The sequence below is a fragment of the Balaenoptera borealis genome (genome assembly GCF_965194805.1).
Source record: "Balaenoptera borealis genome assembly, chromosome: 16".
Taxonomy (NCBI): domain Eukaryota; kingdom Metazoa; phylum Chordata; class Mammalia; order Artiodactyla; family Balaenopteridae; genus Balaenoptera; species Balaenoptera borealis.
In genome coordinates, this window is record NC_138872.1 from 68,468,905 (window position 1) to 68,494,190 (window position 25,286).

Here is a 25,286-nt window from a genome sequence, read left to right on the forward strand (position 1 = left end):
CACGATGTTCCTCCCTCTGGCTAGCCTTGGGAATGGGTAATCCTAGGGCGTGGCTCTTGGTTTGAGAACTGCTGGCATCACCACCATCATCACCGTCAACACCAGCAACATCACAATAAACCCTCACTTGGGTTTTTTGAGGATCTGCTTGTGACAGTATGCTAGCATTTTGTGTACTTTAGGGCTGCTGGGGGGATTAAACGCGTTGGAAGGCATCTCTCTCCTTCCTGTGAGATATGGTAGCCACAAGCCACATGTGGCTACTTAAATTTATTTATTTATTTGTGTGTGTGTGTGTGTGTGTGTGTGTGCGCGCGTGTGTGTATAGAAATTTATTTATTTATTTTTGGCTGCTTTGGGTCTTTGTTGCTGCACGCGGGCTTTCTCTAGTTGCGGCGAGAGGGTGCTATTCTTTTGTTGCGGTGCGTGGGATTCTCATTGCGGTGGCTTCTCTTTGTTGTGGAGCACGGGCTCTAGGCATGCGGGCTTCAGTAGTTGTGGCACGTGGGCTCAGTAGTTGCGGCTCGCGGGCTCTAGAGCGCAGGCTCAGTAGTTGTGGCACGTGGGCTTTGTTGCTCTGCGGCATGTGGGATCTTCCCAGCCCAGGGCTCGAACCCGTGTCCCCCGCATTGGCAGGCGGATTCTTAACCACTGTGCCACCAAGGAAGCCCTTAAATTTAAATTTTAATTAATGAAAGTTAAACGAAATGAAAAAAAAATCCAGTTTCTCAGTCACAATATCCACCTTCCAAGTGGACAGTGCAGATATAGAATGTTTCTCTCATCTCAGAAAGATCTCCTGGACAGGACTGGTCTAGAACAGGAGTCGGTAAACTATGGTCCATGGGTCCACTGGCTGGATTTGTAAACAGAATTTTAGGGGAACACAGCTGTGTCTACCTGTTTACATGTTGTCTGTGGCTGCTTTTGTGCTACAAGGAAGATCTGAGTCGTAGCGACAGAGACTGGGCAGCCTGTGCAACCTAAAATACTTACTCCTTTAGCCTTTTAGAAATTTTATTTGTTTATTTATTTCGGCCACGCTGCGTGACATGTGGGATCTGACTTTCCCAGCCAGGGATTGAACCCATGTCCCCTGTATTGGAAGCATGGAGTCTTAACCACTGGACGGCCAGGGAAGTCCCTTTACTCCCTTAGCCTTGAAGAAAAGGTTTCCTGACCTCTGGTCTAGAGCATTGCCTGGCACTTGATAAGTAAATGCTTGCTATTTTTTATTTATAAAAAAATAACGTTAGTTCTCTCAATAGCCTTTCAAAGTCAGTATTCTCTCCATCCCAGAGATGGGAAAACTTGGACGAGAGTTCTGTGCAGTAACTTCCAGGAGGGCAAACACCTCCTCCATCTCATTCATCATTTACTTTTTTTTTTTTTTTAAGATATATAAACTTTTAATGACGTATAATATATACATTTACTCTTATATTTGGGGCAGTGCCTGGCACACAATAGACATTCAGTACGTGTTTGGTGAACAACGAATGGATAAATAAATTGAATAAATGACTTTATGAACAAATACAAAAATCTGATCAGCTCCATTGTACAGATGAGGAAACAGAGGCCCTTCAGAGGGGAGTTGCCCCATCAGCAGGCGACTGGACGTGTGGAGCTGGGGTTTTAGCTGAAATAGTCAGTGTGTTTCCTAAACCTTCCGCTCCACCGCTCCGCCCACTCCGGAAGCTGCCCAAATGCAGAGCGGGGCCTCCCCTATCCCTGCTGCAGCCAGACATTTGTCTAGCAGCGCTTGTCCTCATCTCCAGCTGCCAGCTTTAGCTGCTCTGTGGCGCTCTTGGGCTGGAAGCTTCCTTTCTGCTGCTGAGGCACTTGGGTCCAAGTAGGTCGGCCAAGTTTGAATGATCTCTCTCTTGGCCACTGCAACTCACGCGGTTTGAGGAAAGACCATCTGTGAGTTGACATTTTTGTTAGAGCAAAACTAAGAGGACCATGGGGGTATCTTTAGCTGAGAAGCTAGAGGCCAAGTGAAACTCTCCTCCTTAAGCAGCTTCTCGGATGGCTCCTCATGGAGCACCTGCTCGCAGTGGCTTCCTGTTGAATTGAGTCGAAGATGCATTAAATGAACCCAGAGCATCACTGCTTCAAGCCATGGAGTCCCAGAACTCCGTCTCTGCTGAGGAGTATCTTCATTAGGGCTCGGAGGACTAAAGCCAAGGGGTCTCTGTGGCCCGGCTGTTCCCTCCTTCATCATTGAAGGGTTATTTTTCATGTGCTCTGGAGGTCGCCTACCTGGATTTGAATCCTGCCTTCCCTACCTGCTGCTGTGTAATCTTCTTGGTCAAGTTACTTTCTCCCCCTGTGCTCACCTTCCTTTTCTGCATGGTAGGGATAATAACAGGACCTACTACGTGGCTGTTGTGAGGATTAAAGGAGCCAATATATGCTTGGCACGTAGTACCCGTTCTATAAGGGATAATGGTGATTCTCTCCTCTCATCTTTCATTTCCGACGAGCAGGGACTGTGTCTTGCCTGCCTTTAAATTCCACACTGTAAGTTGGGGGTCTCAAACGCAACTGTCTGCAGGGGCCTGGAAGAGAACTTAATTGGGTAAGTTGAGCCAAATGGGGACTGCTGTGAAGTGGAGAACACAAGGTGGTCTGGAAGGGGGAGCAATTATTCCTACAGTCAACACATGTTTATTGAGTATCTCCCATGTGCCAAGCATTGTTCTAGGTGTGGAGATAGAGCAGTGAATGAACCAGACAAAACTCCCGGCCCTCTTGGAGTTTCCGTGTTAGAGGACTCGGGTTTAACTGCTTTGTCACCACCCAAGAATATGGGCCCAATGTTGCCATAACTTCGATTTTTGGAAAGAAAAGCCAGAAACGGATTTTTAAAAACCACGAGAGAGTTTGAGATTAGCTGATGCAAACTAGTATATGTAGCATGTCCTACTGTATAGCACAAGGAACTATATTCAATATCCTGTGATAAACCATATGGAAAAGAATATGAAAGAGAATATATATGTATAACTGAGTCACTTTGCTGTACAGCAGAAATTAACACACCATTGTTAATCAACTATACTTCAATAAAATGAAAAAAAAAAAACCCCATGAACTCTCCTATTTAAGTATTGGCAATGTTTTCCTTTTTAACCTCTTTATTGGAGTATAATTGCTTTACAATGTTGTGTTAGTTTCTGCTGTACAACAAAGTAAATCAGCTATGTGTATACACATATCCCCATATCCCCTTCCTCTTGAGCCTCCCTCCCACCCTCCCTATCTCACCCCTCTAGGTCATCACAAAGCATCAAGCTGATCTCCCTGTGCTATGAAGCAGCTTCCCACTAGCCATCCAGTTTACATTTGGTAGTGCATATATGTCAGTGCTACTCTCTCACTTCGTCCCAGCTTCCCCTTCCCCCCGTGTCCTCAAGTCCATTCTCTATGTCTGCGTCTTTATTCCTGCCCTGCCCCTAGGTTCATCAGTACCATTTTTTTAGATTCCATGTATATGCGTTAGCATATGGTATTTGTTTTTCTCTTTCTGGCTTACTTCACTCTGTATGACAGACTCTAGGTCCATCCACCTCCCTACAAATAACTCAATTTTGTTCCTTTTTACGGCTAATATCCCATTGTATATACGTGTCACATCTTCTTTATCCATTCATCTGTTGATGGATATTTAGGTTGCTTCCATGTCCTGGCTATTGTAAATAGTGAACATTGCAGTGAACATTGTGGTACATGACTCTTTTTGAATTATGGTTTTCTCCGGGTATATGCCCAGTAGTGGGATTGCTGGGTTATATGGTAGTTCTATTTTTAGTTTTTTAAGGAACTTCCATACTGTTCTCCATAGTGGCTGTATCAATTTACATTCCCACCAACAGTGCAGGAGGGTTCCCTTTTCTCCACACCCTCTCCAGCATTTATTGGCAATGGTTTTATATTGTTTTATGAAGCACAGTGCGGGCCAAACCCAGGGAGGCCCGAGGCCGCCAGTTTGCAGCCCCCTGCTGTGAGATGCTTTACCAATAGCTCTGGGAGGAGGGGAGTCTCTGCTCTGGACACCAGCAGCTGGGCTGATGTCAAGGTCATCGGTGCAGAGGACACCTCCTCTCTCTCCCGCGGGGAGGTTCCCGTGCCTTTTCTGCCCACGGTGCAGATGACACTGCTACGTTGCAGACTGCAGGCAGCGAGAGCGAATATTCCTTCTCTCATCCTTCCCTCGGACAGCAGCTGTGGCTGGGTTCCCAGTCCCCATATAGCATATATCAGGAGGACAGAAGCAGTGCACATAGTTACCCATGGGGGCAAGAGGCTGGTGGTGGTGGCAGTGGTGACGTTCAGAAAATGCAGTGGGTCCGGGAAGCAGCCTTTGAAGCCAGAGAATTAATTATCTTTGTTGCCTGCATCTTTTAAAAGTGGAGGACTGATTTAGAAGCCTGTGTGGGGAGGATTGGGAATAGGATTGAGGAGAAAAGAACTTTAGGATGCTATCAGGAGTACTTCTGACAGCAGGAGGTTTCTGGAGAGGGAGTGGTGAGATGCCGGGGAAAATGTGAGAAAAGGTCATGGAGGTACTTTGTGTTCGGTGTGCACGGTGCTTCAGTGCTCGCTTTTACATGTGGTTACCTGTAAGTGGAGCGTGTGCTCTCCGGTTTGCCTCAGTCGCCACCACCCCCTATTGTACTTCAGCCACTTGCTTAACTCATTTCTGCCACTAACCTTACCTTCATAGGTCTTAGAGCTAGTGACCTCTGCTCTGAGGAAGCCATATGGCAGAGTGCTTGAGATGGTGGACTCTAGGCTCAAAACCAGTCTCATCTGCCTTTTATTAGCCGTGTGTCTCTGGACAAGTTTTTCTACCTTTGTGATTGTACCTGTCAGGATCCCAGCAGGAAACAGAAATCCCTCAGGCAGCTTCAATGAAGCATGTTTAATGAAGGGATTATTTAACACCTCTAGGGAGGAAGAAGCAAGTGGAGGAAATAGCGTGGGGACTATGGAGCTAAGGAAGAAGGGCTTGCCAGCGTGAACGGTGGTCCTGGAGGGATGTAACTGCTTCCCGAATGGCAGCATCAAGGCAAGGAGGAAGGGGAGGAAGTACCCCAGCCTCTATCCTTCTCTCCAGTCACCTGTTTGTCCCACCCATTGGCTGAGCCCAGCTGGAAACCAGGAGGCAGGGGGACTAGGTGATTAATTCCGCAGGGGTCAGCCCTCCAGGGCTCAGATCATAGCAGAGTCCGGTGAAGAATGGATCTGGGGGGGAAGCAGGGAAAACCGGCACACTGATCCTTGGTTTCCTAATCTTGAAAGTGGAGGATAATATGGCAGCCTGCCCCAAAAGGTTCTTGAGGTGAAAGTACTCACTCAGGGACGTGCCTGCCCAGTAAATGCTGAGATTCAGTGTGGGTCTCAAGGCATTCCTAGGGGCTGAGGGTCCAGAGAAAAGGGTTCTGTGTGCTGTCTCTCCATAAAATTTTCGGATGAAGGAAGCTTCTTCTCCATCCCCTGTAATGGGGACCTGGGATAATGGCTTCTTTTGGGGGGAGTGCAGGTGGAGGGTAGCAGTTAAGAATTAAGACTCCGGAGCCAGATAATCTGGGTTCCAGCCTGACTGTCACTTGCTGTCAAGTTACTTAACTTCTCAAGCCTCATTTTTTTCACCTGTAAAATGGGGCTGTTAGTAATTCCTATCTCATTGGGTTGTGAGGATTAAATGAGTTAATCTATGTAAAGAGCTTAGAACAGTGCCTGGCACATAGTAGACAATCAATAGATATTAGCTATTGTTGCTGTTGCCATCTCCCCCTTCCTTCTCCCCCCGCCTTCTCCTCCTTCATCGTCATCATTATCATCATCATCATCATCAGTATGGGTTAACTCCAAGCAAAACTGACCTGTTGTCAGTAGAGAATTTCCCACTGGATGGAGTCCATCCACCAGCCCTCTCGGGAGCTTCATCGATCATACCATTATCCTCTCATCCTCCCACAGATATGATATTTCAGGGAGTGATTGATGGGTGTGTGTGAGTGTACGTGGGGAGGGGTGGGCTTGTGCCTGACTCCGGGGACACAGTGCTTTGTTATGCAGAATAGCTTGCCTGTCATCCCACTACGAGCCCCTTCCTTGAAAAGTTCCAGGCTATTTTTGAAGCCCTCATGGCTCACATGTTCCTTTCTCCGTCATGTCAATGCCAGTACAGAAACATCAGAACCGTTTGGCAGAGTATAAAGCAGAAGAGATTTCAAAGTGCATGGAGGATGAGTGTTGCTCAAATGACAGGGTATTAAGACGTGACAAGAATGCTGAGTTTCGAGACTGCAGCAGCTTGTGCGTTTGTATTTAGATCTTGTTGGATTTCTTGGGAAATTAGTGGAGGTGCCAAAGGCTAACGTCATCTCTAAGAAGGCACCAAAGGGTAGAAACACCCCGTGACCCTCCCCCGCCATAAATACACTCCGGAAGATCAGTAAAGGATGCCTGAGTGAGTGGGTGGTTGCCCGGGCAACTCCTGGACTCTGGGCCACAGGGTTCTGCAGGTGAAGCAGCTGGCGATGGAGGGAAGCGCATCAGCACTGGCTGCCCCGGAGCTTTGCTGCTGACGCAAAGCCCCACACTGGAGTCTCACAGCGTGCGGGCCAATATGTGGATCTGAGCGTGAAGGCACCAAACCCTCACCGTTTCTACATTTTATTAGAAACGTAATATTTTATTTACCCTTCCTGCTCTTCCCTGAAGGGCAGAGAATGACTTTGGGGACAGGTAGACCTGAGTCCCGGTCCCTCCTCTGCCTCTTACTAGCTCTTTAATCTTGGGCAAGTAGCTTTAAGATTCCGGGAATCTTTCTGAACCACTGTTTCTTCGTTTGAAAGGAATTGTTGCAGCCCTTATGGGATTAGAGATCATGGTGTCGCAGGGCCGCTGGGACTCAAAAAATGTTTGTGGAACTGCCCTGTTGTATTAAATGCTCAAATAGTCCCAAAGGGAGGATAAGTAGACCTGCTTCCACAAATGGGGAGACTTAGGTGCAGAGTGGCTTGTGCACACTGCACAGGGTGAGCACTGGGGCCTGAGTCTCCAGGCCCTTCCTTTGAGGGAGGCAGTATGGAGTAGTGGTTAGGGCCTACCCACTCTCTGGAGTCCCTTGGCAGGTTTTCTAAACCTCCATAAGTCTCACTTTTTCTCTCTGTGAAGTGGGGGATAGTCATAGACTTGCTTTCTTTAGTTGTAGTGAGGGTTACACAAGATAACCTTACAAGCACTTAGCATGTGCTTGGGGGGATAGTAAGCACTCAAAAAAGTTGCTGTTGTTATTGCTAGTAGTATTACTGGTGGTGCAGTAATAGTAGTAGTAGTAGTAGTTGTTGCAGTTGTAGTAGTGGTAGCAATAGTAATAGTATGGTTCCACTGGTTTGTGAATGTTGACCTCTGGCAGCATTGCAAATCTTTGTCCTTTTTCTCCCCTCCTCTGAGGACAGACAGTGTCTAGCTACTCTCCACGAGATCCTTTCTCTAGGGCCACCATTCTCCACCCTTCTCTGCCCTGCCCTGTGTCTGGGGAGGTAAACCCCAGTGGACTGCATCTCCTGGACTCCCCTGCTGATGGCTTTTGTCTTGAGTTGGGCCAATTGGAGGTGGCAGCCAGAGACTAGAGGGCAGGAGGAGAGAGAGTTTGGGGTTATTTCCACCCTCTACACCCTCCCTCCATCTCTGGCCTCCTTCTGCAGTGACAGCTCCTGGCCAGCGGTCCCTCTTCCTTGGTTTCAGCTCTCACTGGGCTCTTGTTATTCTTTTTCATTAGATTATACCTGTAGCCCTACGTATGGTAACAGTTTTCCACAGTTGCTAGTGTTTTTTACTTGAACATCTAGAGTGAATTCCATTTCCTGCTGAGACCCCAAGAGACCTATACACCTATTAAAAAATAATGTATTGGATTGTTTTCATTCTAAAAAATAAAGTGGTACAACCATTTTGGAAAAAAGTGGCAGTTTCTTATACAGTTAAACATAGAATTACTGTATACCATTATTAGGTATTTACCAAGATAAGTTAAATTATATGCCCACACAAAGACATAAATGAATATTCATAGCAGCTTTATTCATAATAGCCAAAAACTGGGGGGAAAAATCCTCAAATATCAATCAACAGATGAATGTATAAACAAACCTGGGAATAATTATATAATGGAATACTACTCAGCAATAAAAATGAACTAACTACTGATATTGACAACTGCATTATTAATCATTAATAATCAAAACATTATTCTGAGTGAAAGAAGGCAGACACAAAATAGTACATACTGTGTGGTTCCATTAATCTATGCTAACAGAAAGCAGATCAATGTCTGCCAAAGGCTGGGGCTGGGGTGAACGGATTTAACTGTAGAAGGGTACAAGGGAACTTTTGGGGTGATGCAAATGTTCTCTTGATTGTGGATAATTACACGGATGTAATGCATCTGCCAGAACACATCAAACTGTACATCTAGAATGATATATTTTATAGTATATATTTTTTCTAATAGATTTTAGATTTCTATATAATGTTGAAAAACTGCACAAATTTGTATGGAATAAAGCCTAGAAAAATGAAAACTAGAGATTGAATAGTAATCTAATTAATCCTAGTATGTATGATAAAGGAGGGAAAATTTGGGTACCATAATTTCTCTCTTCATGGTGTTGGACTTAAATCAGTTGAAATGTATTTCCATACCATAATTTAAGCTTCAATAAAAGTTTGCTTAATTCTTTGTCTAGTGAAAAAAACCCCAGCCTCATGAAGTTTATTAAATTCTACATTTGCTTTATTATTTTAAAATATTAGAGGAATAAAGAATTATAAAAAGAAGAACAAGACCCCAAAGTCCTTACAACCAGACATCACTCCCCCATCAACATTTCAGGTGTTATGTGTTTCCTTCCAGTTTTTTCTTTTTCTGTACCTAGATTTTCCACCCTCAGCGGACTTATTCAAATAAAAAAGAAAGCAAGTGCAAAGTCTCCATCATGAGGGCATTTTTGTTATGACTTTACTTGTCTCAGGGCACCTAGCATGATGGTGAGGAGCTTGTATCCTGCATCCCAAATATATTGGGAGGAAATGAAAATGTTTAGTCTGCTGAAGGGGAGATGGGTCGGGTGGGGGGGGGGGCACGGTCGTTGGCTTCAAATCTCTATCAGTCAATCAGTCAATTAAATATTATTGAACTTCTTTCATGTGCCAGCACCAGTAGTACGGTAGTGAACACAGCATGTGGTTCTTCTGCTTGGAGTTAGTCTGGGAGGGAAGGGTATTATTCTTAATAGTAATAACAACAATGGCAATATCAGTCACTAATATTTATGATGAACCTACTATGTGCCAGGTGTTAAGGCTTATTTTTTCTGTTCAAGTTTTTAATTTGTCGTTCTGTTTAATCTCCCAGCACTCTATGAGTAGGTACTCTTTTTATCCCCATTATATGATTGGAAATAATAAAGTGGCTTAGAAAGTTTCAGGCCAGTGGGATTGCACGATAAGCAGGTTAAACCTAGGCTGGTGGGTCAGGAGAACTGGGGGAAATGGCATCTCATCTGAGATCTGAGGGATGACAGGCATTAGAGAAACAAGATGACAGCTTCGGAGAACACAGACAGGGGCTATTTTTGCACTGAGGGAAGTAGGCTGGTTTTGAGTGATAATTTGGGGTCAGGTGTGACAGAATTGGTGACTGGAAGTGAGTAGTGAGGGAGGAGCCAAGGGTGGCTCTCGGGATGAGTAAGAGGAAGCATCAGAAGTGAGGCAGAAGTTTAAACTAAGTAGCATTTAGATTCTCAGCAGAGATCTTGATTATTTACCCCCCTCTGTCAAAAATACAAACGCTGCATTCAGAGGGTCAATATCAACATAGTCCTATTTTTTTTCCTGTGAACACCGATGAACCTCTGAACATTGGAAAAACCTTGACTTTATTACCTGTGGTTAATTCTTTAAGTTTGGGTTCAGAGGCGAGGTGCTACAAATGTCTAATGTAAAGAACTACAAGTGTGTCACTGAAATAGAACAATAACAACTTTGTTTCCTCAACGCACTGGTTTCCAGGGTTGAACTGAATATAAGGTGGATACAAATGGAGACTAAATTAGTTGAAACACCAAGCATTTTCCTAAAATTCCCTTTTTACTTCCCTTTGATGATCTTTGATGATTTATGTTGCTATTATTTGAATATTCAAATCCCTTTTTGTAGAGTCTGGGAAGCATAAATAAAAGTAGGGATGGAGACAAGGGACTTTCAGTTTTTTTGTGTATATATCTTCACTGTTACCTGTGCTAAGGTTGTGGTAAAGAAAAATATATCAATATGCTTGGAAAATTTTCAGCTTTACAGATATCATGTTACTTTATGTGAATTTAAACTTGTCTAATAACAGGGCGAAGGCGAAGGAATGTAAATGTTATTAATTTAAAAAATGGGATACTACATGATTTTTTCAAAGACCTTTTGAATGTAACCATCATCTCCTCTAAAGTATATATCTTATCGTATTTAATAAATTGTTTTATAAAAGCAGCAACAACAGAAATGAGGCAGAAGAACAAGAACTTGGTTTGGGGCAACTTCAGTTTGAGATCCAAATCGTGGTGCTGAGCAAGTAGGGGAGAGCTCTTGGCTGAGAGGTGCAAATTTGGGAGTCACCAGCATGAACAGATTTACAAAGTCTGTAGATTGACAAGATGGCCTGGGGAGTGTCCACAGGGAAGAGACCAGCACCTGGGACAGACCTTTGAGGAATTCCAGTAGGTTAAGGGGTAGGGAGAACAGGAGGAGGAGCCAGGGAAAGGGGGAAGGGGCCACGGAGGGCAGAATCGGGAAGTTACAGGGAGGCTGAGTTCTGTGCAGTCTAAAGAACTTTCTAGTATTAGAGTTGTTCTTAGGAGGTGGAGCAGTCCTTGTCCTGGAGGTGTGCAGTGAGAAGCTTAATGACCATCCCTCAGGGATGTTGTAGAAGGGGGTGAGATCAGATGTCTTTGAATTGGCCAGAGTTGTTCGGTTCTTTGTAAGCAATAAAAATTGACTGTAGGTGTCTTAAAAAGCAAGTGGAAAGGTATGGGTTTCTACATGCACGCAGTGCCAGGCCTTAGAAAGAACAGGGTCCAGAAGAATGGACCCTGAACAGTGGACCCTGGAACAGGGTCCAGGACAGTGGCTCTTGGATCTCCTAGGTGGCAGGAAGTAATGGGCTACCTTCACATGGCAACACTACTGATTCAAGAATCAAATTCAAGCAAGAGTTTGATTGGCTGATCTTGGGTCACATGACCCCCCCCCCCCCTTGGCCAGGGGAGAGCTGGGCACCTTGACTGACAGCACCACCAAGACTGCACATCATGGAGCAAGGCTGGTTTCCCAAAGGAAAATCAACATGCCACTTACCAGAAGGGAGAATGGATGCTGTGCAGGCAAAACCAACAGATGCCCGCTATAATCTCCATGGCCCTGTCTTTGATTGGGTGATGTTTGCAATGTTCACATAACAGGCCACCCCTCCTTGCAGAGCTGTTGCTAGTGTTTTGCCTGCCGGAGGATTAAGTTTCTCTGTTTGCTTTTTAGAGTAAGTTAGGGGACTTGGATTGACATGAATTTATCTCTGGGCTTCAAGCCACTAGCTCTGGAGGCACAATTTGGCAGATATGACTCATGTTATTTCTTGACATGACAGTCAAGAAAAGACTTGGCCTTGTGGCTATGTGGCCCCTCCTTCATGAGCAAGGGTAGGAGCTGGTAGTAGACAGATGGTGTAAATCTCTGTTGCATCCGCGAGGTGGGTGTGCCCATCCTACAGGCACTTACTGAAAAGAAGCCCAAGTAACAGGCGCCTGTGGATAAAGGAGACCTGTCAAATCTTATACCTCCTGGTACTTTCTCTTACCTGAGCAAACTCCTAGGTGCAGCCATCCTCATAGTACTACGATATTTAGAGGAATAAGGGTAGGGTGAAACACTGTATCCCATCTTTCCTCAATTCACCAACACTGACTGATAGAATTGAATGTTCTTAATATCAAGCCCCTAAATAAAAAAGAAAAGAGATCTATTTACAGGAACACATGAAACACAGGAGAAAAGAGGGGCCCTCACTGCCCATCCTCTAACTTCTCACCTTTGGTTTATTAGTCATACGTTCTTTGGTCTCAGGAAACAAAAACCCAATTCAAGTTGCTTTAGACAAGGAGGGATTTGTTGACTTATACAGAAAAGTCAAGGGGTTCTCCCTTCAGGCTTGGTTGAATCTGGGTGCTCATATGTGGTTATCAGATACCTGTTGGCTCTGCTTTTCTCTTTGTTGGCTTCATTCTCAGAAAAGCTTTTCCTTAGTGATAATAAAGATGGCAGATGCAGACTCATTCCCCACCAGCTTAGCAGTACTGCTGGAAAATAAATCTTCTTTCCTAATAAATTCCAGCAAGAGCCCTGAAGTTGATTCTCACTGGGCGCCTTGAGTCACATGCCCATCCCTGAATCCACACTGTGGCCTGGGTCCTATGTCCACCCTGGGAGCTGGGCGTGAGGGCATCCTTAGCCAGCTCACAGGAACTGGGGATCAGATGCCCCAAATAGAAACAGAGAGGATGGATGCTGGTTGGGCGTGTTCACCACACTTGGTTTCGGGACCAGCTCTTCTCCTGGTCTGAGAGCTCTAGGGTGGGATGTAGCTGGTGAATGAAGGGATGTTGATTTTTCCCCTTAGGCCGTGGCATTTTGTCTTACTGCCCCCGCCTTTGGGGCCTGATCAAAAGGGGGAGGTCAAAGGGGTCAAGAACAGTCTCCATGTGTTATCCAAACAAGCAGGATATTCCCAGCAGCTGTCCTGCCCAGGCCCTTCTCCCCAGGGTTGGTATAGCAGAAGGTGGTGGTGTGGGGCAGCTATCTTCTCATGAATTTGTTTACTTCTGAGGCCTGTCCTTTACCTCTTGTTGGCTGCACTGCTTTATCTGGCTTAGTTAAATAAATTTGGTAACATTATAAATGAAAACATTCCTTTCCTGCATTTGCTGACCACTGCAAGGCTATTGCTTTTGCTTTTGAGTTCTCTCTGTAGCACGGGACTGTTGCTAAACAAATGAAGTTTGCTCTGCTCCCTCCTCTCTTACAGGAGGCAATCATCATCATCACAACTTTGCAAATTCCCTTTAACACTGGGTAAATAAATGGTAGCCCCATATGATGGAATAAGATGCAGTTATGGAAACAGGATGAGGTCATTCTCTACATACTGAGATAGAATGGGCCTCCAGCTGTGCTAGTTTGGGAAAAAGCATGGGTAGAGTGTGCAGATCAGCAATGCTCTTCAACATTTGAGTCACTTGTTCCCAGCCTCCCCCCAGTAACTCAGAATCTCTTGAGGTGGGACTTGAGCCCTCATATGTTTTGAAAAGTTCAAATGACTCAGTGTGCAGCCAGGGCTGAGAACCAGGGGTGTAGAATTGTATCATATGGTTGAAACAAAAGGGACATAGATAAAAAACAAAAAGGAAATAGAGAATTATACTACGTATATAGGTAGAGACTCACATGTGCTGACACACATGCAGAGAATATCTCTAGAAGGATAGACAAGAAATAGTTCCCTCCGATAATGGAGTAGAGCAGTGATTCTCAACCATATGCTCATCTGTAATGTTCGAATTTTAAGCCATAAGCATGGTATACAGTTTTAAAAAGAAATCCTCACTGCACACCCAAGGCCGGCCAGGCAGGGCTGTGAGATGATTCTGAGCTCACGCAGCTTGACTGTGCTGGGGCCAGCCGCCCACAGATGCACACATTGCCACCCACCGCCCCGGCCACAGCTGCCTTCCTCTTGACTCAGCCGTGGTGGGTGATTTCTGAGTGAGGGGGTGACCAAAAAAGTCCAGTCATTCATTTATTCATTCATTGTTAATGCACTCATTCATATTTTTATTAAGAATTAGATATGGGGCAGGTACATGCCAAGCACGTGAATCTGGTCTCATCCTCACAACTACATGTGAAGTAGGTGATCTTATCCCCATTCTTTGGTTGGGGATATTTTAGCTCAGAGATAATAAGTAATCAAGGTGAAAGTATTTGAGTCAGGAAGACCAGCTGAAACAGAGCTTGTAAACTGGTGCGACTCAGATGTTTTTGGATGGTCTGCACAGAGCTTTAAAAAATTCCCATCTGGCAACACCGGACTAGCACTCACAGGGCCATTGTTGAATGGAATCGAGTATCCCAGGGAGGGACATGTGCTCTCTAGTTCATCCCAGCCACCCATCCCTGCTGTATTACACCAGGCTGGCTTCACTTTGTCACAAGGCCTGGCCTTTGTAGGCATTTAAGTTTGTAACCCCTGCAATAAAGTAGGTAGGATGAGCCAACCGTTATCTGTCCCATGGGGCTCCTGAGCTGAATTATCCTGTGGAATGTGTCATTTCTACTCCAATCTGGCCTTCAGGCTGCTCGCTGGAGAACTAAGCTCTCTGCCTTGAATTTCCTTGTGGCCATCATGGGGTGGGCTATTAGTAGTGATATATTTAGGGAACAGATTTGCACAGTAGGGAATGACTAAAATATATTATAGAAAGGGACAGTCATCCAGACTGGCAGGAGTGTGGGGTAATGGAGTGAGAGGAGATAAGAGTAAAGTTAGACGGTGGTTATATGTGGATGGATGGATGTCAGCCTGTGGTAGTTGAACTTTATTCTTTAGGCCAGTGCTGTCCAATAATACTTTCTACGATGAGTGCCCAAAGCGGTAGCTTCTAGCCACATGTGACTATTAAGCACTTGAAATGTGGTTAGTGTGAACGAAGAACTGAATTTCAAATTTCATTTAATTAATTTAAATTGGCATAGCCCCATGTCACCTGTGGCTACCATATTGGACAGTGCAACTTTAGATGATAGGCAGCCAGTGAACGTGTTGGAGCAGGGAAATAATATCAAGCTGAGGTTTCACAGGATGAATTTTCCAGGAGTGTGTACACTGCAGGGGGTGGAGGGAAGTAGGTAGGAATAATATTGACAGTATTTATTATATGTTAGGCTCTTACTGTGTCCACACACTGTGCTAAGATGACCTCGTTTAATCCTCACAACAACTCTATGAGAAAAGCACTGTTATTATTTCTATTTTATAGACTAGGAAACCAAGACACAGCAAGGTCAATGGACTTATTCAAGGTCACAGAGCTAACAAATAGTGGTGCCTGGTGTAGCGTCCGGGCAGCTTGGCTGCAGAGCTTGGACTGTAAACCTCTAACCTGGAAGGAAGTAAATAAACCTTCATTGAGAGCTTACTTTGTGCCCTGATGCTGTGCATCTGTACACGATGTCTCATTTAGATATCATGGCAATCACATAACATTTTGGTGGTCTTATCTCCTCTGTGGTTATGGAAACTTTGGCTCATAGAGATGAGATATCAAGGCAGGCTCATCAATTTCGAGGGAGACCAGTTAAGGTTTCATTGCAAAATTCCACATCTGAGTTACTGAGGGTGGTTAGGGTGGAATCAGTGAGGAGTATACAGGAGAATATGGTATGAAAGATGTTGCGAAGGAAGAATCAGTAGGATTTAGCAATTGATTGGATGGCTGGGGTGAGGAAAGTGGGGGAGGATTTCTTCTGGAACAGTGAGATGAATGACAAACACAAATGCAGCCACGCCATGTGAGTTGAGAGTGTGGGCTCAAGAGAAAGACAAACCTGGTTTCAAATACAAGCATTGCCACCGACTAGCTGGACATCCTTGGGCAAGTCATGTCTCTCTGAGTGTCAGCATCCCTGTCGTTATAACGCGGATCAAAACACCTTCCTCACAGGGCCATGATATGGCTCAGGTGAAACCATGGATGTGAAAGCCCTTCCAGACTCAAGTCCATGGCCATGTGAGTCACTCTTCTGAATGCCAGTGAGGCCAAGTGTTAGGTGGAGATGGTTACCAGGCCTTTCTGCCTTTGATCATGGAGATGGTTCCAGAAAGCATGTGGGAGAGCCCCACCTCATCTTGGATACTAGGCAGAATTTCGTGCCTGTGAGTCAGCTTTGACCTGGGAGGAAAGAGGTCCTCCCTGGCCATCGTAAAGCAAAATTGCGGTGCTGGTGCTTCCAACTCAACTGCCCCTTTCCACCAAGCACTTTGTGTGTGTTGTCTCATTTGAGCTTCACAACAGCCTTCTCAGAGTAGGTACTGCTATCATTCCTATTTTGGAGAAGGAGACGGAGGCTCAGAGAGGCATAGTAATAGTAATTGGGATAGTATTGCCATAGTAATTGGGCTAATGTCCTTCAGTTTATGGCTCATAAAATGAGGGTTCAAACTGAGGTCCATCTGATCCAGAGGCCTGGCCTGTAGCTCTTGCAGATTGTGGATTTTTCTCTCGAGAAATGGCTGTTTGGGGGCCTCCTGAGAGAGATGAGAGCTGAGGAGAGTGTTGAGGGTCCTTCTCTTTCTTCTCCCAACACAGACATCTGTAGCCAGTGCTGGGATATCTATCTCAGGTAATTATGGATTCAGGGACAAAGATTGCTTCCCAAAGATGTCAGTTTCCCATTTTAGACCCTGGTGAGAATAGGGTACAAGAGATGGATCAACTCCAAAGAGAGAAAATAAAAATTTAATGACTTCATCTAGTTCTCTTTGGATGCAACAAATAAATTATAATGGCTAGAGTTGGGCATTTGGGAGTGGGTGCAGTATGAGGTAGAGTTGGGGTCCCATTGCTTTCTGGGGGCAGATACTCCAGAGAGGTCTTCTGGGATCAATGAGCTGTTTCTGATCCTTGGCTGGTATATCAGTTTATTATTGCTGGTATAACAAATTACCACGAACTTAATGCCTTAAAATGACACAGATTTATTACCTTATAGTTCTGGAGGTCAAAAGTCTGAAAATGGGTCTCATGAGGCTAAAATCAAGATGTCTACAGGGCTTCATTCCTTCTGGAGGCTCGAGGGGACAATCTGTTCCTTGCCTTTTCTAGCTTCTAGAAGCTGTCCACATTCCTTGGCTTGTGTTCCTTTCCAGCAATGGCATCATTCCAGCCTCTGCTTTTATAGTCACACCTCCTTCTCTGCCTCTTGAGTCTCCTGCCTCCCTCTAATAAGGACCCTTGTAATTACAATTAATTGGGCCCACCAGGATAATCCAGTAGAATTCCCATTCTCAAGATCCTTAATGTAATCACATCTGCAGAGTCTATTTTGCCATGTGAAGTAACATAATCACAAGTTCCAGGGATTAGGACGTGGACATCTTTGGTGAGGCTGGGGAAAGACCTACAGGCCTGTGACCTTTGTGATTTTACATGTAATACGGGAGGAGTGGAGGAGGATAGTGCTTGGGGCCTTAATCTCATTCTCTGCTGGAGCCAAGTAGCAGTTTCCCCTTTTAAACAGGTCCTGCATGCATTCTCCCATCTGACCCTCAGACATTTTCATTGCTTATCTGTCCCTTAGGCATTTGAGTTTGAGACCGCATTGTGTAGTCCTAAGAAAGCATGGCTACGGGTTGGATTCAGAGGGCTGTAGGCTGCAGGCTTTTAACCTCTACAGAGCAAGGAGTTATTGAATAAACTGTGAAGCATCTAGGAATTCTTGGCTCTTATGAGGTACCTGTTTGAAAGTAGGACCTGGTACGTGTTTCAGCAGCTCATTGAATGTTGGCTCTTATTTAAGAAAAGCTAGTTTTATCCTGAATTTGCCAAATAGAAATGTGGGGGTGTTTGTTTGCATCACAAAAAGGTTTAGTTTGTTTCTTTAAATAGCCAGCCCTACTGCTTTTCTGTGAAGTGTTTTAGTTAGTGGGAAATGTGATTTGCAGAACTTTTCAGAAACGTGTTGTGTAAAGTAAGTACCTGCACTGGAAGCTTATCAACTTTCCAGTCTGTTCCCAGCTTCTCTGTAGAGTACACCGGAGTATAGCCAAGTGCCTTGGCTTATTGAGTCTACCTTGGTGGGGATGGATTGTTTATTTTGTGGCTAATTGGAAGGCTGCCTAAAGAGACCTTGTTGATGACTGGTGTCTTCCTACCCCTGTCTATGGTGGTAGAATGTGGAAGGCCAGCCAGGAGCTACAGCTACCATGAAGTTGATTGGGCTTTCTTCTTTTTCTGTGGCTGATGATATTCATTCTTTTGTTCATTCATTCACCAAACATTTATTTACATATCAGTTTTGTACCAGGAATTGTGGTAGACACTAGGAAACTAGAGATGAGCCCCCCTTCTTCCCTCAAAGAGAGTAAGGATGAATAAGATCATAACTATAATTTGGATATTTTGAAGAAAGTTTCTAGACTAAAGTAGTTGCCTATAAATGGTGAATGGTGGAGTGGGGGAGGACAACTTTCCTAAACATTTCTGGGTTAAGGAAGAAATGAAAACCACAGTAATAGGCCACTTAGAAACTTAAAACAATGATGGCACTAAATATAAAACACAGGATGCAGCCAAACCTGTGCTTGAAAGGAAAGTTTTTAGCTTTAAAATCTTAAACTTTTAATGAAGAAGAATGGGAAGAAATTAACTGAACAGTCAATTCAAGAAGCTTTAAAAAGAATAATGAATAAAAGCAGCAGACATTTGTTGAATACTCATGATATGCTAGGCACAGTCCTGAGCATGGATTAGCTTGTTTAATTCTGACAACACCACTGTAATATGGGTATTATTATTATCACCGTCATTTTTCAGAGAGAAAACTGAAGCACAGGGAGATAAGGTAATGTGCCCAAGTACTATAGTTTTCAAATGATGAATGCATCCAAACCTGGCCATTTGACTCCAGATACTCCCAACTAATAAGGAATAAAAGTACAAATACAAATAAAAGAAGTAGGACAAGTGAGAGTGAAACTAACAAGTAGGAAAAAAACAATAGAATTGAGAAATATGTCCATGATTTGCTTCTTTAAAATAAAAGAATAATAAAATAGACAACAAGGAAGATGAACCTCTGGAAAAAATAAAAAGAGAGATTCCCTAACAATACAATGTGAGGAAAGCATGAGAAAGGGCACAGCACCATCCCAAATAACATGATGCTGTGGAAACACACTGAGAAGAACACTATGGATAATTCCAAAGGAAAATATAAATTCCAAAAGTTAGTTTGAGAAGAGAGTGAGGGAGAGGTGAAGCTGGTGAAAGCTCCAAATGGGACAGGATTGTCTGCTGTCATCCCTTTTGTTCCACATTGTTCTGGAAATTCTTGACATGGAAATCTAAGGGGAAAAAAAAGAGGCATATCTATCAGGGAGGAGAAGAGAAAAATGTTATTATTGGGGATAATATGATTCTCTACCTGGAAAACTCAACAGAAGCAACTGAAAACTCACAAAAACTATTACAAATTTAAAAAATGCTTACAAAATAAATACACTGAAAGTTTCTTTCTTTCCTATTTGTAAATGATAACCACTTGGATAACAAAATGGGAAAGATTTCAAAAATCATAATAGCGTAGAAAAAGGACCTCTCAGATAATACTAAGAGAGAAATTTGTAGAACTATAGAGAAAATTAAGACTTTATTGGGAGACATAAAATAAAATTTTAACAAAGGGACACCCTATTCCTGCTAGAAAGACTCATTGTTATGAAAGTGTTAATTACCAAAGTCCCAATAAATTTTTTTTCTGGGGGTGGGGGTGGGGAATTGACTAAATATAATTCCAATAAAAATTACATCGGTTTATTTATTTGTTTGTTTATTTATTTATTTATGGCTGTGTTGGGTCTTCGTTGCTGTGTGCGGGCTTTCTCTAGTTGCAGCGAGTGGGGGCTACTCTTCATTGTGGTGCAATGGGCTTCTCTTGGCGGTGGCTTTTCTTGTTGCGGAGCATGGGCTCTAGGTGCACGGGCTTCAGTATTTGTGGCATGTAGGCTCTGTAGTTGTGGCTCGCAGGCTCTAGAGCTCAGGCTCAGTAGTTGTGGCGCACGGGCTTAGTTGCTCTGTGGCATGTGGGATCTTCCCGGACCAGGGCTTGAACCCGTGTCCCCTGCATTGGCAGGTGGATTCTTAACCACTGTGCCACCAAGGAAGTCCCTCCATCGGTATTTTTAAAAGCTTGATAAACCAGTTCTAAAGTTCACTTGGAACTCGTGGTGACTGCCAAGAAAATGTTGAAAATAAGGATAATGAGGGAGGACTTGCCCAACCAAGATATAGCATATTATAAAGGTACTATAATTAAATCCCATATTGCTTTATTATAAGACAGATCGATGGAACAGAACAGAAGGCCCAAAGACAGACCCCAGTGTTTATAATTATTTAGCATATAATAAAGTTGGCATTTGAGATCAGTGGAGAGGGGATGAATTATTCAGTAAAAGATGCTGGCACAATTGATTATCTATTTGGAAAAAAATGGCAAATTAGATTCCCATGTCATTTCAGATACCAAGAAATTACAGATGGATAAAAGAGTTTAAAGTGCAAATGATGCCATATAAAAGTTAAAAAAAAAGAATTGTATTTACAGGAATTTGGGTCATATGGGAAGGCCTTTTGAAGTGCAGTTGGATTAAGTTTTCTTTGTCCATTTTTTTCTTTTAGTGGTCTGCAAGTTGTATATAATACTTCTATTCTTATTTTTATTCTTAATTGTTAACACACATATTTAAACTTATAATGTCCTAAATGCAGTTTCTCAATACCTGTAAACTCCTGAGGAATAAGACAAGACTCCTAGCATATTGCAATTTTATAGTCTTTTTCCCAACCCCATCTCTTTATGACTTAAGTCCCTCTGCCCCTGCCCAGCTTTTCTTTTTGTTCTTTCTTTCACCACTGTTTGTTATGCCCCATTCATTCATTTTGTTGTTGTTTTGCGGAGTGTATATTCTCTATTACTTCTTTTGTGGGAAGTAAATTTTCCAAGTTCTTATATTCTGGAAATGTCTTTATTTTGTACTTTCACTTGAATGCTAGTTTGGCTATGTATGGGGTTTTAGGTTCAAACGACTTTTTCTAAACCTTTGAAGACATTGCTCCATTGTATTCTAGAATTCAAAGTTGCAGGCAAGAAATCTGACGTTAAAATTATTTTTGTTCCTTTGTCAGTAATCTTTCTCCTCTTCTCTTCCTGCCACTGCTGGACACGTCCTCACAATGATCTCAGAGCCTTGATAATCCTCACCATTAGTTGTTTTTTTCATTCATATCTATTGACACTTGATAGTTTCTTTCAATTTAATAACTCAAATTCTTCTTAATCTTTAGAGGACTTCCTTCTATTTTCTTTAATTACACATTCTTTACCATTCTCTCTGTTCTTTCCTGAATATCCTTCTATATGGATGTTAGAATTTTGGGATCTATCCTACAGTTTTGTATCGTTTCCTTTATTTTTTCTTGCTTTTTTGCCGAATTCTGGGAAAATCACTCAATTTAGACTTCCAGTTTGCTAAGTTCCTCTTTAGCTGTCGCCATTCTATATCAGCCCAACCACTGAGTTTCCAATTTGGGCAGCCATATTTTTCATTTCCTGACCTTTGTTTTTCTTTGACTCTTTGTTTTGTTTCAAAATGAAAGTGGGCTTATTTTCCCTGATTATATAATTAATATGTACTCATTGTCAACATTTCAAACAATACAGATGTAAGATTGTAAGTGAAAAGAATCTGTAGTCCTACTACCCAAAGATAATGATCAGTGACATTTTTTGGCCACTGCTCATGTATTTCTCTCAGCAGTCACAGATGTACAGGCACAGAGAGGGACCACCCCCCACCACAACACAAACACACTGTTTGACACAAATGTCTTCATACAAAGCATATATTATTTATAAAATACAGTAAATACTAAAACAGAAAGGGGAGAAAGCAAAGGAGAAAGAAATTGGCCCCTTTGGAACTCTTTTTTTACACCACGAGGGTTTAAAATGTTTTTATTATAGAAAATATACATAAAAGTAGAGAGATTAGTATAATGAATCCTCCTGTGTCCATCAGCCAGGTTAAATAATGATCAGTCAAGACTAATTTTTTTTCCCCTCTATAACCCTGCCCTTTCTATCTCCTTTATGTCACACTGAATTATTTTGAATAGAATCACCTTATCCATAAAGATTATAGGATGTATTCTTAGAGGTAAGTATTCTTTAACAAAAATAATCATAATACCATTATTACATCAAAAATTATAATTCCCTAATATCAATAACAATGATTCTCTCATACCATCAAAAAGTGAATATTTACACTTTTCTGATTGTCTCATAATTTTTAAAAACTATTAGTTTGTTTAAATTAGGATCCAAACAAGGTCTACATATTGCATTTAGTTGATATGTTTCTTAAATCTCTTTGAATGTATGTCTCTCCTCTGCCCTGCCACTTTCCTCTTGTAGTTTTCCATTTTTGTTTGTATGTTGTTGTTGTTTTGAGCAGTTTTAGTCATATAGAAAACCTGATTGGAAAATGCAGAGTTTCCATATACTCCCTCAACCCCATTTCCACCCTAGTTCCTCCAATTATTAACATTTGCAACTGAAATAAATCAGAAAGAGAAAGAGAAATACCATATGAACTCACTTATATGTGGAATCTAAAACAAAAACAAAACCAAACCAAAAACAAAAAGCAAACTTGTAGATACAGAGAACAGATTGGTGGTTGCCAGAGGTGGGGGTGGGGAGTGAGTGAAATGGGTGAAAGTGGTCAAAATAGATATGTTCTGGGGATGTAATATATAGCGAGGTGATTATAGTTAATAGTACTGTAGTGTATATTTGAAAGTTGCTAAGAGAGTAGATAAAAGATCTTATTACAAGAAAAAAAATTATAACTATTTTTGGTGATGGATGTTGACTTACAGTGATGATCATTTTGCTGTGGTCATATATATATATATATATAGAATCATTATGTTGTACACCTGAAACTAATATAATGTTATATCAATTATATCTCAATTAAAAAAATGAAGACAACTATATTCAATATCCTATGGCAAACCATAATGGAAAAGAATATTAAAAAAAAGAATGTAAAAAAATGAAATAGCGTGCCTTAGAGTCATTAGGAGTATTAAATGAATTAATATATGTACAGCGCTTGTAAAGAATCTGCATTAGTGTGGTACATTTGTTACAATTGATGAGCCAATAGTGATACATCGTTATTAATTAAAAGCCATTGTTTATACTAGGGTTCACTTTTTGTTTTGTATATTCTCTAAATGCAGCCATTGCTACAGTATCATCCAGAACAGGACAGATGCTCTCCTGTCCTCTTCCAGTTTATTTGTTGAAAAAACATCTTGTAGCTTACCACATTCTTGTGTATTTAAATTTTTTTTTTCTCATTGCCTCTCTGTGGTGTCATTTAAAATGCGTCACTGTCACTTGTAGTTGCGGTAAATTGGTAGTTGGATGAAGATTCTTGAACCGATTCAGGTGTGATTATTTTGACAGGAATACTTCACAGGTGGTAGGATTCTTCATAGTACTTTCATCAGCAGGCAGGTAGTGTCTTTTTTTTTTTTTTTTAAAGTTTTATTGATTGATTGATTGATTACTATGTTGGGTCTTCGTTTCTGTGCTAGGGCTTCCTGTCGTTGCGGCAAGCGGGGGCTACTCTTCATCGCGGTGCGCGGGCCTCTCACTATCGTGGCCTCTTTTTGTTGCGGAGCACAGGCTCCAGACGCGCAGGCTCAGTAGTTGTGGCTCACGGGCCTAGTTGCTCCGTGGCATGTGGGATCTTCCCAGACCAGGGCGCGAACCCGTGTCCCCTGCATTGGCAGGCAGATTCTCAACCACTGCGCCACCAGGGAAGCCCCGCAGGTAGTGTCTTTTTCTGATGTTGGCAGCATTCATGATTGTTGCCCAGGTCCATTATATCACTAGTGGTAGCCCTGAGGTTTCCTGTTCTGTTTTCATTTACTGAGAATGTCCTTTAGAAAGATTCTGAGCGTGGTGCCCATCCTCCAGGAGCCCACAGTCTAGAGTTTATAAAAATAGATTTGAACAACAACAAAAAATAGTTTTATTTTGTATGTATTCTCTAATTGTCCCTCCCCCTAAGTAATATAGTCCCCAAATAGTGGAGCGTTTAACGCATACAAATTCAAATATATGTATGTACACATTTGGTTTCAAACTGCTAAAGTGACAATGTAAACATGTAGCCTATTTCTTCCACTTAGTTGACGGTTGCTCCTGGGTGAGATGCAGGTGTGGGTCCGCCGTTCCTGCTCACTCTTTTTCTACATGCCCTTCACATTATGCACATCTCTCTAAGTGTGATTCTAGTGATTAAATGTACATACTTCTTAAGCGTTATGGACCTAAACACAAGCCAACAGCTTCCTCTGGTGCCTGATCTGAAAAACAACATTCTGTTCCAAAAGTAGTGGAAGATCATACAACTTAAGCGATCTTCAGGGGTGTGTAATTTTGAGCATAAGTGATCTTTTGAACCCTAGTTAACTTTGCAAGCAAAGTAATTTGCAAGTTGTAACGTCGGCGTACCCAAGAGTTTGACTTCAATAAAAGACAAGGTGCAGAAGCTGAAGGCATTGTTTATTTTGGTGTAAAGCCTTTACTTGTCGTGAAGTCCAGGTTTAACGATTTCTTCCTCTCTTCCCCTCCTTTCCTACTCTCCACTTTCCTTTTCCCCCACTCCTACCCTTATTTTCTCTTTTGCAGTCTGCTGTTTTGTCGTGCACAAGCGGTGCCATGAGTTTGTCACTTTCTCCTGCCCAGGCGCTGACAAGGGTCCAGCCTCTGATGTAAGTAACGGGCCCTGGTCACCTCTCTCTGTCCACAGTCAATGCATCCTTTTGGGTAACTGTGAGTACACTGAGACAAAAAAGTCAGGATGTCATGGTCCTATAGCCTCTGAGATGACTTTCATTTTAATGGGAAAGAACAAAACAAAAAACATTTTGAGAGGGGTGTGTGACTTCAAGAAACCAGCTAGTTTCCCTACTGTGATTCTGCAAAATGTCTTCATGTTTATGGCTGAGGCATGAGAGTGGTGGGCAGGGGCTAAATTTTTATGGCTACTATAAAAAGGTAGTTAGGATGGTACCTTATAGTGTACTTTTTAGCTCTTTGGTAGGGAATTTTTTGTACTAGGGCCCAAGAATTAGGACGAAGTAAGCTTATCCTGCTACTGTGTACCCCAAAGTATGATTACTGCTGGTGGGACAAGGGATGCTTCTGGGTAAACCTGGCAATTTTTGTTTTGATCATTATGGATTTATTTTAATATGGATTGGAAAATGTGTCTAGTAGTGGTTTTGCATTTATAGTGG

General features: G+C 42.6%; 1 protein-coding gene and 1 long non-coding RNA gene across 4 annotated transcripts in view; one reads left to right on the plus strand and one right to left on the minus strand.

The window, feature by feature from the left end:
- Positions 1–25,286, minus strand: part of LOC309614378 — a 477,476-nt gene that overhangs the window by 178,682 nt on the left and 273,508 nt on the right. The window lies entirely within an intron of this gene.
- The window catches only part of PRKCB (protein kinase C beta), a 311,912-nt gene that overhangs the window by 107,441 nt on the left and 179,185 nt on the right, over positions 1–25,286 (plus strand). For all 3 annotated transcript variants that reach the window (XM_082362498.1, XM_082362499.1, XM_082362500.1), the window contains exon 3: positions 24,676–24,758. In XM_082362498.1, the coding sequence (XP_082218624.1) occupies positions 24,676–24,758 (83 nt within the window). The remainder of the gene's footprint in view (positions 1–24,675; positions 24,759–25,286) is intronic.